The sequence below is a fragment of the Triturus cristatus genome, chromosome 10 (genome assembly GCF_964204655.1).
Source record: "Triturus cristatus chromosome 10, aTriCri1.1, whole genome shotgun sequence".
NCBI lineage: Eukaryota > Metazoa > Chordata > Amphibia > Caudata > Salamandridae > Triturus > Triturus cristatus.
The window spans coordinates 335,330,117-335,347,259 of NC_140593.1; the positions used below are offsets into that span (position 1 = coordinate 335,330,117).

Genomic DNA, 17,143 nt, shown 5'->3' on the forward strand with positions numbered 1-17,143 from the left:
GACCGTCATCACTTGCACTGAAGTGCACTCATTTTCAGGCAGATGTGGACATGTGATTAAGCTGTAAGTTGTTACTCAACGTCATAGTATACAGTATAAGTTAGTGCTTGTTTGCATGATATGTTTGTGCTCTTGCTTCTTTTCCCTTTTGGTTTTGTTTCTCTCCACACCTTGGAAGTATTCTACAGAATATGTTTATGTTTAATTTAAAACTGTTGTTTCATGTATATTTTAATTTTACTCTGGGTTTTCCTACAGAGTGTTCTCCCCCTAAGGTGCTCTCTCAGGATGTAGTGTGGTTGAGCAGCCTTAGGCTTATCAGAGAGGAGTGTTAGACATCTATAATACACACAAAGTCAACAAATAGTACACACGACTCAATAAGGAGATCTAAACCAATTTATAAAAATAACACATATTTATATACAACTTGCTTCATATCTGCACATGATCAGACAGTTTGGTCAAGCTGAAGAACCAAAACTACAATTGTTACTTGTTCCCAGGATCTTGACTTTCCCACTACATTTTGATGAGTGAACCAAAAGACTGGGTTCAGTCTTCAAAAACAAAATATTCAATGAGCATGTGTTGGTTTCTAATTCAGTTTTATTATCACACACTTCAACAAACTCTAAGCGGAATTCTAATTCTTTTAATCTTGTAAAGATAACCAAAGACAGAAAATAAATGTCTAAGATTACACAGCTTAGTCCCATTTGGAGACAAGGATTAAAAATCATTCTCTTTGGTTCCACAGTTTCCAAAATGCCCACTAGATTATTGATGTGAGGGTGGTTCTGATAGCAAGATGCAACAAAGACTGTCCCCAAGGATATGGCACTGTTGGAGGTCAAGCCTAGATTTTAATTCAGCGTTTATTGTTAGCATATTTTATTAAAGTGGTAAAGGTGTGGTTAGACGTTAAAAAAACTTTCTAGACCCTTCCCTCTTCTATTCCTCCAATATCCCTTTCAATTCAAATAACAGACTAACATATCCACCGCTCAAATTCATTTAATATTCCCCAGACCAATTCACCATTAATTATTATTTTGGTTTCGAAGTAGCATGCTACTCACCTAAAAGAGCTTCAACACATCATCAGGGATAGCAAGCACTATATAAATGCAAATCTTGTCCCTCTTCTATCCATCCACTATCCTTCTCAATCCAAATAACAGACTAACATATCCACTGCTCATATTAATTTCATTTTTCCCTATACTAATTCACCAATAATCCTTTATGGATTCCAGAGTAGTGTGCTTCGACGCCTCGTCTGGGGTAGTAAGCGCTATATAAAGGCAATTAAAATACAATACAATCTATAAGGGAGTTATAGGTTAAATATACCAATTAGAAGTATAACCGCATATCTGAGGGTGATAATAAGCAGAAGATAGCCATTTCCAATAGGTCTTGTGGAGAAGGAGGCTGCAAAGTTGTAGCAGTGACAGAAAATGGCCAGGGGCCAATATGTTGCATGTAGAAGTCTGCTTATGTGTCTCTACCTACACCTAACCTAAAATGGCTGCTGGTAAACAAAGATTTAAGGAATGGCTCCTTTTCTTGATTAGTCTTTTTTAATACAGGACCAAACTTCCTGTCTATTGAAGTAACCCCCTAGGCGTTAGCTCCTAATTGATGGTGGAAGTTTTACTGTTCAATTGCACATGTTTAGGAGGCAGAGCCTTGTGAGACCTCACACCAAAATATGGAATAAACAACAAAAAACACATATTCCTCACAACATTGACACACATACAGTCTCTGTCAAACAATGAATAATAAAAGTAAAAATGAGGATGATGCTCAAATTCTCCAAATCTTTCTAAAGATTAAAGTAATAAATCATTAAAAAAAATACACAATGAGTAACATGTGATGTATGTTTCTATTTTGCCAACTCTGGGTTAAGGTCACATATATATACCCCTCAGATCTTGGCCTTGGGGTTCATGATATTACCAGTATCACTTGATTGCAATACAGGCCCATATTACACAGTTACCTGTTATGTATTCTCTGTATATCAGATATTTAGGTGCTTTCATTGCACAAAATACAGTGATATAAAAATGTAGATTTTGCAGTGGACCATCAAATATGGCAAGCACTTAATCAGTCCCAGTGAAATACAGGTTTCATCATCATAATTACAGCCTCAAAACACTCTGTAAAGCATTACCATTTTCAGGCCCACTAGGATTATGAGGTAAGGTTGCCTAAATTATGTGGGAAGGTTTTCTAAATTATGTGGCAAAACTGCCGAATTATGTGGCAGTTTGACAGTATCATTTTAATCCATTTGAGTGTTTGTGAACTCTGCAAATTATGCAAATTGTCTGCCAAATTGTGGAGAAAATATCATAGTTACATAATAATGTGATATAGGCTGCACACAAAGAATTGCATAAACCCATAGACCCCCGCCACTGTCTGCTTTCTCAACAATTAATTAATGAAAGCAAAGTCTTAACATTTTATTTCGATCAATGCCCATGGTTAGCTGAACTTTGAAGAAAGCAGCCAGCCGCTTTACACAGCCACCTGTGATGGGCAAACTCACACTAAGCACAGCTTTTGGGAATTTGCAGCAGGGGTTAGCTACCTAAACCATGGTGTGTACAGCATTTTGCTATACACACAAATAATTGGCTACAAGGCCTGGCCTGTGGCCAAGCTCTGCTCCCAAACCATGCTGGACAAGTCATTTGCAAGGTGAGACCCTACTCCCAACCTGCAGAGACCCCTCTCTTCATCTGCAGTGCAAAGTATGTGAACATCTTCTCCTCCACACAGCAGTGGAAACTTCTTATGATGCAAGCAAATAAAATAACCAGACATGAAGGAAAACTTTCCCTTGCATCCTGAATATATTTTGTTTTAATTCTGAGAGTTATCAATTCACACAGCACACTAATGTCACAGAATGAAAAGGAAAGTAAATTTAAACACCAAGGAAAATATTTTTATTTTTGAAGAAAAGGAGCGGGAGAGGCGCACCCCGGCATTATTACTGCCCTACTCCATAAAGCCCACAACAGTCTTAGCACCCCCCCGCCCCAAGGTGGATGATTGGGGTGGATGATTGACAGGTTTAGTGCTTTGCCACTTATCTACCCCAATTTGACAGTAAGGCTACTAGACATGTGGGCCATTGTTTTATTTAACTAAAATAAATCTGGAGTTGGTGTGACCTACAGTCTTTCTGCCCAGTCTGGAGGATTGATTGGAAGCTTACTACAAATCTGCCTCCTCAGAGCAGAAATCCTACTAAACAGCATGAATTATTTTTACCCACAAGAATGGGGTAAGTCTGCATGCTCAAGCAAGAGATCTGACCCCTACCCATAAAGGGCCCAACAGTCTTTCTGTGCTCCTCTCATGTGGCAAATTGGGGGGGGGGGGGGGGGTCGCATAAACCCCACTAGACACCCAGGAGTATTATTATTTGCACATAAAAAGAACTTTGTGGCTGCCCGACCAGGCTGCTGGTCTTAACCCCACCACTAAAGGACGAAACAGTCTTTCTTTCCTGCTGGGGAGTGGATCATCCCCATTACAAGCATGAGGAAATGAGGATTCCTTTCGGCATAGTTTTGACATAGCAGGCAGAGAGGGGATAATTCCTAATTTACTCTCACTTGCTATGATAAATTGCTGCATTATTAGGGTTCTGGATATGCCAGCAACGAGAAAGCTCAACCAAACCTGGTCATTTCTGAAATCTATTGTTCCAGGGGAATCAGTAGTGGTTTAATTTGCCTGGATTCTACATCTTTTCTTGCCCAAAATTTCATGCAAACATTCTTTATATGACAAAAAACTTGCTAATTAGCCAAACGTTTACCCAATAGGGTTGCCACTCTTCTCCTGACTGAAATGCTCTCCCCAATGTGTGGGTACCTAATGCAGATCATTGGAACAGACCAAATCTGTAACCATATGAGAAGTCATTGACACCTCATTAACTACACAGGGTCTGAGTTTTGACCCGTCCTGGTCATGAGTTATAGACTCAGCCACAGACGTTGGGTACTGTTTTTATTAGGAGGAGTGTAGGAATTCTGGGTGTTAGGTAGTTTGGGGATCCCACAGATTCCAGAAACTTCCCTCAAAGAAATGCAAGAAAAATGCATGATTTTAGCCTAACGCTGATGTCTGCATTGAATATGACTCGTTACTACACGAGTCATTACATCGCGGGTCTTCGCGACGCAGTCGTTACAACGACCGCGTTGTTACCACGCAATGCCATTAATATGCAATTCATTACATTAACTTGCAGTAGATGGCGCGCTAACATTAGGAATGTTTAATTTACTATTCCAACTCCAGCCTACGTAACAGTAAGGATGGTGTTGGAATAGTAAACTATACTATTCCTTATGTTAGCGCGACATCTACTGTAAGTCGATGTAATGACTTGCGTAGTAATGGCATTGCATGGTTACAACATGGTCGTTGTAACAACCACGTTGTAATGGCATCGCAGTGTAATCACCGCGATGTAAAGGTTGTTTCCCGTCTGCAGTATGTTCTGGGTAAAAAAAAATGAGACTAATCCATGCATGCCACCCCTCCTTGGACTTCCCTCCGTGTCTAGTTTTCAGAAATATAAGGATGTGCTTAAAATTAAGCTATTACATGTGCCACTTTTGAAGGCTATGCACCCTGCCTTATGATCATTAGGCGTACACATCTGTGACTTAATCAAATTTAACGGACAGTTTTGTTTTACGCCTGTCAATAGTGTTTATTTTGACAGGTCGAATTTGCAATTTCAAATCTGCACAGTGGTAGGCCCACAGTCACGTTTGAACAGTCACTGTATTCAGTGACACAATGTGTGCTGCAGTCCAGCAGTGACATTTAACTTACTGGCCCTGGGTAACCTTTGCACCATATACTAGGGACTTATAGGTAAGTTAAACATGCCAATAAGGAGTATAGCCAATTTCAACATATTTGAAATTGGCTATATTCATGCTTTTTGGCCTGATTACCAGAGTCTTAGATCACAGAGTCAAAAATACATAGCCATATCACTCGTAAATAAATCGATGTGATCATGCAAAAAGTGGCTTTTTTCTTCAACAATGAACAAACATTATATATCCCTGTGACCAGAAGGAAATTAATGAGCGATCTACACTAATGACCACTTGCTGATTTCTGGATTTTTTCTACTTTTCAGAAATGTACAACTTCGGATGTTCATCCATGGTTTTCATATAAATTTCCACCACAAACTGCGAGTAGATAATAACCACCAAAAATGCAAACACTTTCATAAAAAAAATATTTCAGTTGCAACTCTGCCTATTCTTACAAGCTAGGAAGATGGTGATCTTAGCAGAACCCCCGTGTGTTTTTGAAAAAGTAAACACACTTTCTTACACAGAAATTTTTCCATTGTTTCCCAAAAACCCTCAGAATTCTTTCTATATTTTGGCCCTTTGCCTGGTTTCCTCAATGGAAATTCACAAACCCTGGGTATCTTTAGAATCCTTCAACATGTGGGAAAAAGGACACTGTTGGACTTGGCCCTTTCTGCAGGTTCATCTCCCAACCTTTTGCCTTCACTCCTATCTGTGCTGAATTCATTTTTATTGGCCTTAGGACACTTTTCACTTTACCACTTCTAACCAGTACTAAAGTGCTTGTGCTCTCTCTAACATAGTAACATAGGCTTATACCCAATTGGCATATTTTAATTACTTGTAAGTCCCTACCTGTGTCCAGGGTCTGTAAATTAAATGCTACTAGTGTAACTGCAGCACTGATTGTTCAACTCACTTTAGCACTATAAACATGTTTCAGGCATGCCATTGCAGCCTGTATGGGTGCAGTTTTAAACTGCCACTTTGACCTTGCAAAATAAACCTTTTGCCAGGCCCAAATCTTTCTTTTTAATACATATAAGTCACTCCTAGGGTAGGCCCAGGACAGCCCAGAGGGCAGGGTGTAATGTGTTTAAAAAGTAGAGCAAGTACTTTTAGGTTTGAAATGTCCTTGTAGTGAAAAACTCTTACATTTGTTTGTCACTACTTCTCGGCCTACCTTTCCCATAGTATAACATTGGAATTACATTATTACATTCTATAAGTATAATATCCAAATGGGAACAGGTAACCCCGTCATATTTGGTATCTATGGGTTCACAATTTAAAATCTTAGCTTATGGTGAAGTCAGATTTTAAATTGCAATTCTGAAAATGCCACATTCAGAAAGTTGGCATTTTCTTGCCTTAGCCATTTAATGCCTGCAGCATGTATACGGTCACATGACTGAGTGCAGTTGACAGTTGGTCTTTGTGTATTTCTCCTAGACAGTGACACACACAGGGGAGCTTAGGTGTGACTGGATGGGCAATCACTGGAAGGGTTAGAGAGAGGAGCTGGACCCAGCACCACTTACACATGAATAGGCTATATCCTGTCTCCACACAAAGGCCTGTATACCCCCTATATTTAGTCCAGAGCAAGGGATAGGAAGGTAGCGCATCTATGCACTTCGAAGGCATGCCTCTAGAAGTTTCTCCCCATTTCAAAGGCACAACTGTGTATAAAAGAAGGGCCTCAGACACCAACTCTTCAGTACACTTCTGGACCTGTGGATTCTCTGGCAAGAAGAAGGACTACTGTGCTGCTGAAAGGACTGTCACTCTGCTTGACTGCTACTCTGAAGGAGCTACTGTCCTGCTGACCTACTGCCTGCTGCGCTCTTGCCTGGGTAAGAAGAACTGGACCTGCAATGTCATCTGGAACCCAGGACCCCAGAGGGACTCCAAGGGCTAGTCTGGTGGGTTCCTGATCTGAGCCAAAGGGACATAAAAGGTTCCCCAACAGCTACTGGAGCCAGCTGCAGTGAGTTCCTAACCCCAAGTGGTGCCTCTCAGGTCCTGGACCCTTGGCGTGGCTTGCAAACTCTTTAAATCAAGATTTTGGGCTCTTCACAAAAGGGCCCATTTGCATAGAGACTGCGCCGCTAGCACCGAAATTCAGCATCAGCTGCCACTAGCACAGCAAGCATTGATCCATCGTGGGGGACCGCCAACACAAAGCTCCCGCCTGCCCATCCATGACACCTGGCCTGCTCTTCGCACCACACCGACCACCACCCGCAATACTCTTCTTGCGACCCTCTCCAATGGAAACGGGACTCTTGGCACAATACTTGAGAAGGTAAAACTTCAGCGAGACTGATCTGAGGACTGTATCTGGCCTGCGCTCCATTGTGGTCGGTCTGAATTTATGACTTTGACGCACTACAGTACAACCAGATACCTGTGATTGGCACTTTACGCTTCTAGGTTTTAATTTACTTTTCATTCTTTAAAAATTCATAACTCCAGTTCTACTGATTGGATTTTTGTCATTTCGGTCATATCTTATTTACTAAATTCTGCACTATTTTTATAGCCAGGTGTGGGATACTTTTTAAGTGGTGCTTTCACTGTTTGAAGTGTTGCACATATACTTTACACATTGCCTTTAAGTTAAACCTGACTGCTCTGTGCCAAGCTACAAGAGGGTGGAGCACAGGTTAATTTGGAGTTTGCTTGTGCCTTACCCTGACGAGGATTGTGATTGCTCAATGGCAGTTGGTGACATAAAAAAATGGTGGGGCACACAGAAAAGCTCACAATCACACACCCACAAACAGTCACAATCATAAACTCACCCACAAAAACACACACAATCAATCACACAGCGATTCAGGAAGGAAAAATAAATAAAAGTTTCACTTACCTTGCAGCACATCCTCACGCTTTACAGTCCGTGGCTCTTACTCCTCCGAGGACAAAGTGATGTAGGAAGGCAAACTGCACCTTATTCATTCCAGATGTTGCTCAGAGCAGCATCTGGATTGGCTGGAGCAGGCTGCCTCAGAGCTCCAAAAGGCACTGGAGCCCTGTGCCTGCTCTCCAACCCAGATGTCTAAGACAGCTGGATTAGAGAGTGTGAATTACGCATTTCAGTTTGGCCTTAGCATGGTAGTCGGCCAAATCTACATATGCAATTCACACTGAAGGGCCACTCGTCATTGCTGCAAAATCACTTGGCAACAATGACGCACCGGCCCCAACCCCACACTCCATTCGGCAGAAAGCTGGAAAAGTAACATGGTAATAAAATAATTTTTATTACCATTTTATTTTTCCAGCTTACTAGCAGCAGTGTGGTGGGCAACACTCCTCTTCTCGTATGGAGGCACCGCCACTGTGATTGGTACTCAACCAGGTCTCACACCCCAGTCAACCAACAGCCCAATTTCTTATAGATGCACATTTGAGCAGGATACCTTTAAAGGAAAAAAGTTTGAAGGCATAAGTGCAAAGTGCCCCAAACAACAGCAAAAGGCTGGACACTGGCAATGGAAAAACCTTGGCAGCTCAGAGGTTCAATATTAACACAAACTCAAACTAATAAATAACACTATATTCATAGTATCTCTTTCAAAGTGGTGTGGGTAGCATAATATGTAATGTCATCTTTCAGATTATTTGTAATATTTGAAATTAGATCTGTCACAAGGATGAGGCCTTGGGCATTGAATTTGTTGAGCAAGTTATGGTTGCACGAGTTTTGGATTGTGATCCTAACCCCTACTTTCATATTTCAGTGGTGTTATGTGTGTTTGTGTGTGTGTGTGTGCATGTGTGGGTGTGTGTAACTAGACATGTATAGGTAGATTTCCAAACTTTGAAAGTTTGGTATGTTATTTATAACTTCACAACATAAGTAATATTGACATACTATAGAGGAATAAAGGAAAAGTTAGGATATGTGGATATTCCTCTCTATAAGGTCAAGATTCCACCGAGACAATCATTTTTGTTGATCAGTGATTCCCAACATTTTCTTCAGGACCTGGGAGCACTTATAAAAGACTCTTTGACATATCCAGAAGGCCTCTTGGCATACTGCATAAAACCAGACTAACTAATGGTCAGGTGATGCAAGTTGTTCACCATTAAAACCCAAAAGCAAAGGCGGTTTCAATAAAATCCAGCAAAAATAGTTCCTCCTGCACAGATAGATGCAAGATCAGACATATAGAAAGGAGCTTACATGACCATTCATATTTGTCAAGTTGTTTTTTAAGATGTTTATTTTGGTTTTCAAAAACAGAAGCCAAGTGAAAGGAATCATACCCCAATTATCATAGAAGATACTTTAATTTTAAAAAGTCACCTGTATAGAAACAGAAATAATTTCAGTCAAACCTTGGTACCACTTTAGGTGTTGCCATAAACAACACTAATAACTATTCCCTGGCTGCATTACTTTGGAGAAGTACATGGAAAGTGGCTGGCAGCTCACATTTTGAAAGGGGTGTGGTGTGAGAGCAGGATTGAGGGATGAAAAAAACTTAAAATAAAAAAATATGCGTTCACAGCAAATTTAAATATAGAAAGAGAAAGATTTTCTAAATATCGGAAACTAAAATGGACAGCAGGTTTAACATCCCGCAAACCTCATTAAAAATGTATTGTTGCTAGCAGCTTAATAACATGACAGGGGCATTTGCTGATGCAATTCCAGTTTTATTATATAATGTTTATTGATAACAGGTACAATTAATGAATATAGAATGCACCACACTCAAAATTCTGATCTTGTAACCTCTTACCTGTAGAAGAATATTTCTTCCTGTCCTTGTGAGGTTTACACTGTGTGACTGTTCATTTGCCATGTTCCTGTGGTCAATGTCAATGTTGTATGGTTTTTTGCTATCGCCCAAGCTGTACCGAACTTGTAAGTTCCCTGAAACAAATGTAGTATTTCAGTCAAAGTCAAAGTCAAATTCAAAAATACTTTATTCGGTTAAAAGACAATAACCATAAAAGCAGCAAAAAATACAAATACAATTAAAAATAATTCAGTATATAGTTATTAATACAAGGGAGAGGTGTCAGAAAATTTCTTTATGAACAATTTAAAAAATGATCTGTCCATTGATTTACGTAATTTAAAAGCATTTTTTAAAAATTCTGCCAAAGAAGCAACAATAAATACAGTGTCCATTCTTTGCAATTCTAAAAACGCTGGGCGACATCTGTTTATCTTCATCTCTTTAAGAATTGGGACAATGAATTTCCTACGGGGCAAGGTATAAAATCTACAAAAGAACAGTACATGAATGTCAGATTGTGTGGATAATTCATCACATGGGCATAAACACAATTCATTAGACCAAGAGTTCATTACTGGGAAGGTTAATAATCTAAAAACTATATTAAACCTAAAACGTGTAAGGCAGAATCTGTCATAGGATGCCATGGAAAGGCATAAGTATGGTTGTAGACTAGCACCACTCAATATCAACTGGTGGGAACACACAGGTGCCGATTACGATCCGGTAAAAACCGGGTACGAACCGTCGGTCGGAGCGTATTCTCCGTCCGACTCGTACCCGGTTGTAAAACATTACAAACATGGAATTACGATTCGCACGGAAACACCATTTCCGTACGAATCGTAAAAAACACCGACCGACGAAAATATGCATACGAATGTGATCCGGGAATGCTGCGACGTGACGTCGGGACGCTTCCAGGCAGCGTTTCACGACCCAGGAAGTACGATTCGAACCAACAGCAGTCCGGACGGCAATATTTTTACGGCACCCAAAAAGTGCCGGAAATGCGAAGTACGGCGCGAAACGACCAGAGTAGGTGGCCCGGTAAGCGCCGTACCCCCCCAGCCCCCGCATGTACGCGCCGTACCCCCCCAGCCCCCGCATGTACGCGCCGTACCCCCCCAGCCCCCGCATGTACGCGCCGTACCCCCTCCAGCCCCCGCATGTATGCGCCGTACCCCCGTGTATGTACACCCGAGTACGTGTCGAACCCCGTGTCGAACCCCCATGTATGTACACCCGTGTACGTGTCGAACCCCCCCGTGTATGTACACCCGAGTACGTGTCGAACCCCCCATGTATGTACACCCGTGTACGTGTCGAACCCCCCCGTGTATGTACACCCGAGTACGTGTCGAACCCCCCCGTGTATGTACACCCGAGTACGTGTCGAACTGTACGTGTCGAACCCCCCGTGTATGTACACCCGTGTACGTTCGAGTTGTACCCCCACCCGTGTATGTACGGTGCGTACCCCCAGCGCGTACATACACGGGTGGGGGTACGACTCGAACGTACACGGGTGTACATACACGGGGGGGTTCGACATGTACAGTTCGACACGTACTCGGGTGTACATACACGGGGGGTTCGACACGTACTCGGGTGTACATACACGGGGGGGTTCGACACGTACTCGGGTGTACATACACGGGGGGGTTCGACACGTACTCGGGTGTACATACACGGGGGGGTTCGACACGTACAGTTCAACACGTACTCGGGTGTACATACACGGGGGTATGGCGCGTACATGCGGGGGCTGGGGGGTACGGCGCGTACATGCGGGGGCTGGGGTGGGTACGGCACGTATATGCGGGGGCTGGGGGGGGTACGGCACGTACATGCGGGGGCGGGGGGGGTACGGCGCGTACCGGGCACCTGTTTGGACGTCTCCATGGTTGCTATAGGAGTTCGGTGCGGACGGTCTTTTAACCATACGGTTGTACATTCGGACTCCCGGGATGGATCGTGATTCCCCGGTCGGACTTCGCTTTTCACGTTTGTATGGTAAATCGTCCGAGGACGTGTCGGACACTTTTTCCGACCCAAGGACGTGTGGGGAATTATTCCCAATGCGACTCGTATGGGCTTTTTACCATGCGAATCGTGATTGCCAGTTTGTACGGCACTTGTACGATTCGTACGGTAAAAAGACCGGATTCGAGTCGTACGGGAATTTTTTTTACCGGATCGTAATTGGCACCACTGTCTTTTTCTTTTTTTCCTCACACAGTCTTTTTTCCCTGAGATGTTCCATGCAGGATTTTTTCAATGATTTTCTAGAGATGTGTACCATGGATAGTGGATCTTGAAAATATTGTTGAAGACACATTTCTGTCATAGAGATCTTTACATAATTTATCCATTTGAAAACATTTAAATTTTCAAGTTGTAACACAACCTGGAGTATGGCACGATTTACAACACACTTGTTGACAGTCCATACCCTATGCCATAGTAATAGGGGCTGTATTCTTATTATATCTGAAATATATTGCTGCCCCAACTCCTCATGGCAGTTAACGGTTGCAATGCTATCGGGTACGGACAACATGTATCGCATAAACTTATTTTCAATTATTTGGATAGCATCAATATTAGCATACCCCCAGAGTCCTGCTCCATAGACAGCCACTGATATACATGTTGCATTATAAACAGTTAAAATTTCCCTAAAGGGCTTTTTTCCCAGTTTCTGTATGAAACTCTTTAAGGCCATTATTGTCTTTGAGAACAAAATAGTTCTTGCCCTGATCGCATTTGTCCATGCGCCAGTCTCATGAAATAAGATGCCTAAATAAGAGAAGGCGTGCGTGTTTTCTAGACTAACATTATTTATTAAAATGGTTTTCATCTTGTTCTTGGTTCGTGTTCCGCAATTCATGGTAAAAGTTTTACTACAGTTGATTTTTAAATCCAAACTGTACATGAATTCATTGAAGGATGTTAATAAGTTTTGAAGGGCATTTGGTGTTCGCGCCATTAAAACAGCATCGTCCGCATACAGGAGCGCAGGGATACGCCTATTACTAACAACAGGCACATCCCTGCCCTCCTGCAGAAGACGTTCTTCCAGCCCATTTATGTAGATCAGGAATAGGAAGGGAGCCAGGACACATCCTTGGTGTACTCCACGCCCTATCCCAAAAGATCTACTACATTCCCCCTCTCTACCATATCGGACAGTTGCTGTAGCCCCAGAATACAGCTCCTTCAAGAAACAAAGAATCGAATCGTCCACGCCCAACCTTTGCATCAATTTCCATAATTTATTATGGGACACACAATCAAAAGCAGAGGTAAGATCGACAAAAACAAAATATAAACGCTCTTTTTTTATCGTTATATACTTCTGCTGGACAAAAAATAGATTTAGGCACTGCTCTATAGTTCCTAAGCCCCTTTGAAAACCGAACTGGAGATCACTTATTATCCCGTTATCCTCCGCCCAGTTTTGTAGTTTAGCTAAAATAACTCTACCCAGGATTTTTATGGATGAGTCAAGTAGGGATATCGGCCTATAGCAAGCACAATTTTGTCTGTCTCCCTTTTTATAAATGGGAACGATAATGGATGTGAACCATGACGGGCTTAGGCCCTTTGCCAATGCTGCATTAAAAAGCTGTACCAGACTGGGGCCCCAGAAGTCACTATTAGCTTTGTAGAGGTCGGCTGGGATCCCATCCGGGCCTGGTGCTTTTCCGCCCTTTGTTGCTTTTAAACTTAATAAAACCTCAGAGAGCGTGACCACTATTTTTTCACGGGACCCCCCTTTCTCCCATGAATCCTCCAATAGTGTAACCAATACATTTTGTATGTCCATCTCGTTCTCATGTAAAGAGGCAGAAACCTTTTGTATGGACTGTTCTAAACACATATAGAGGGTGGAGAAATGTGTAACCCAATCATCCTCATTAATTGCAATTTCTATGCGCGCCTTGGTGTTATCAAAAAAGAGGGGCGCATTAACCACCCTCCAAAATGCCGGTATATCTTTAGCCTGTGAGGCATCGCATAGTTGTTCCCAGGCCAACCTCTTTATCTTTTTCTTTCTTTCTTGCAATGCATGATTATAACGATTCCTTAAAGCTCTTATTTGGGTAGGATTCCGGGGTTCCTGGTGTATAGCGTGTTTAAGCTCAGTCAGGGCTCTAGTACATGCGTTATCGAACCATCTTCTACCATTTTTGGACCTATTTCTAGAGGCCACCCTCAAGCTCTCTTTAATGGTGGCTGCTATGATATTAAAATGTTCAATTATATTGTCACTCTTTGAATTTTCATCTAAACAAACTCTAAGGCTATCTGTACAGATGTTAACTAGTTTAGCTAAGAATTCGTTCGGGACCACTTTACTCCACTTGAGAGAATACCCATTTTGTCTCCCCATCAGCACATCCGGGGCTGCCTGTATCTGCAAGCTATCTTGTTGAGATGCTGAAAATGGGCTATCAATTTCGAGTACTTGTGGGTAATGATCACTCAGTGGCAATTCAGAGATCTTATAATTAGAGGACCTGAATCCAAAGGTGTTTGAGCAGATAATAAAGTCAATGGTAGTCGATGCACCCCTCCCAATAAAGGTCGGAGCAAAGGGTGTTGGACATGTGGCCAGTTCGTTTGCATATCCCAAATTACAATTAAATAATATCTCATTCATCAAATCCCCTGTTAGAGTATGGTCAAAATGCGTGAGATCAATGTCTTGCTCTAACATTAAACCACAAATTCCTTTTTGACCCATTTTGCAAAGATGACAATTAAAATCCCCCCCCCCATAAAACCATTACTTCCCTTGTATTACTGACTATCTCCCCTTGTAGATCCTCGTTTAACCTTTTCATGATCTTCTGGATTTCAGTACATGGAATATTATTATAAAAATTAATAATATCCAGACTGAGCCCAGATTTAGTATCTATAACTACTTTATGGTAGTAACTGCAGTTTTGGTAGAAACGGACCCTCTCATATAATAAGGAATTTGAAAGGTAGGTAATTATACCACCTTTTGGTCTCCCATGTGATCTTCCTATTGCAGGAGTACAATAAGTTTTGTAGCCAGTTAGATGTATTGGATCTATAGTCCAAGTTTCTTGCAAGGCCATGATGTCCATACTATCCGTGGCGATTTTCCATGAAGGATTAGAAATGTTGTTCTTTAAACCTGCCACGTTCCAAAACATCACAGAACAGTTTTTGTTTTGGCTAAGTATTATTGCCTCATCTTTGACGACATGACCTCTGGCAATGTTAGCTATGTCGACTATGGGTTCCCCCATAAATTCTTTTGACTCATCGGTCAGATTTTGTCTACTATAATAGGGTAATCCCTTTTTACCTTTTACATGCTCTTGCGCCAAGAGTGTAACCAGATTATTTGATTCTTGGCTTACTGGTATAATATTATTACACTCATTACCATTAGTTCGGTCAGAATTTTCTTTGGGAAGACTGAGCGCTGATAGACTTGGGTTAATAATTGCAGATGACAGCAAGTCGGGAAGTTCTTCAGGCCCTAGGCGTCGGTCAACCATATCCAGTTGGCTGAATCTGTTATAGCATGGGAGGGAGAAAGGAGCGGGCTGTCTGTTTGGCCAATTTCCCCAGTGTTGGAAACCTCCCTTTTGATTACTCGCGGCTTTTCGTTGTACTAAAGTCCAGTGATCATCTTCCCTCCATCCCTGTCTATTATAATTTAGATCCCCGTGCAGAATATGTCTCCTCTCTTCCCTAACATAATTTTTATTCCTAATCCAGCTCCATCTATCATCTAGTTGTTCAAATGGAGTGTAGAAGTAAAATAAAGGCCTAGCTGTAATCGACAGATCCTGGTTCCTAGGAGTCCCCTGGCAAATATAGTCTACTGTTTGCGGGTCTTCAAAAGTTATAACCACACAATCACCCTGTAATTTCTTTCTGTTATAGCCCACCCATGGAACCCTTTGTATCATTAAGATTCTACTGGCTAAAGTTGAAGGTATGGGGTAGTTAGAATTTAACCAGTGAATCACCTTATTTCTGAGTGCTTCAAAGGGTTCCATAATATGGGGAGCCAATTCAGGGACCCCAGTTAATACTACCACGTAAGGGCATGCATCTGGGGGCAAATTTATACTTCTGCGCTTTTCAATTTTCTCCTGTTGTATTTTATCTAAATTAGGAGTAGGTACAGAAGTCAGAGCTGTGGTAAGTGCAGTTATTTCAGGAACAGGGATTAGTTCGGGAGTATTTATACTCACTGCTGGGCCATTTATATTTAGCATAGGTTGAGACGGAGGGATTATAGGGGATATTTTCTTCCCTTCCAACCGGGTATCTTTTAAGATCAGGGGTTTATCCACTGATATGGTTTCATTATTTAGCCTTTTTTCCAAGATACACGACTGTGTCTTTATGTCCTTCTGCAGTGTTTGAAGTAACTTCTCTATACCATATAGTCTATCTTGTATAGGGGTAAGTAGAGATTTAATTAATATTGACAAAGTATGTATCATAGAGTCCTCCCTATCTACATGACCTTCTATATCATTAATTATCATACTCTCATCAAGAATGTCAGCCAATGATTCATCTGGTAGAGTAACATCTATCATGGGCAGTGACACTTTCTTACGACTAGCTACTTTATTTTCAAAATCATTCCCAATTTCATTTACCACAGAGTCTTTCATGCCACCCTTCTTAGTAAGTTTTACTCTCGCTTTAGCTTTCTTGGAGGTTAATGTATTATTTTTAGTACACTTTTTTGGGATTGCTCCCTGCTTTTTTCCTGTCGAATTTGGGTTTACGGTCCCAATCAAAGTGTCTAAATGTGTCACTGGTAAAGTTTCTCCCATAGGGTTTGATGGTTCATGAACCATAATAATAGGGTTCTGAGAGACCAAATCAGTAGCAACACTGTTATGTAACTGCGCGTGTACTTGTAGTACTGGGAATTCTGACAGAGTATTTTCAGGGCTACGTGCCATAGCTATGTTACCCATCGATGATCTCCTAGCAAGGGCTAGATCTTGAGATACCATTCTCTCCATTAGTACTATCCCTTGGTCTATCAGGGGGTAAATAGACATAATATCGAAAAAAAAATATCGAGTGGACAGAATATCGAGTTTTAAATGTAGAATGGACAAAATATCGAATTGCCAAAATATAGTGGTGAAGAATATCGAAAAACAGGTAAGAAATATCGATTGCAATAATATAGAAGTAAGTAATATCGACAGTCATAATATAGTTGTTAAAAATATTGAATTTTTTATAGTGTTTTAAGTGTTAGTATATGTGTTAAAAGTATGTATTAATATTGTAATATTTTTAAAGTAATGAATTTTATGTTATTTTATTTTTGTGTAATTTAATTCCGTAGCGGGTTGTGGGTTTATAGGGGAGTAGGGTGGGAAGTAATTTAATTATAGTACATTAAATAATAATTTCTAGGAATTATTAATTATTTTTAATTTAATTTTGCGTTTTACTTCTGTA

The 17,143-nt window shown here is 41.1% G+C and overlaps 1 protein-coding gene across 1 annotated transcript in view; it reads right to left on the bottom strand.

Moving 5' to 3' along the window:
• CNTNAP2 (contactin associated protein 2) overlaps positions 1-17,143 on the bottom strand; it is a 2,761,105-nt gene that overhangs the window by 424,454 nt on the left and 2,319,508 nt on the right. The window contains exon 20 of the mRNA XM_085631546.1: positions 9,647-9,780. Coding sequence (XP_085487672.1) covers positions 9,647-9,780 — 134 coding nt within the window. The remainder of the gene's footprint in view (positions 1-9,646; positions 9,781-17,143) is intronic.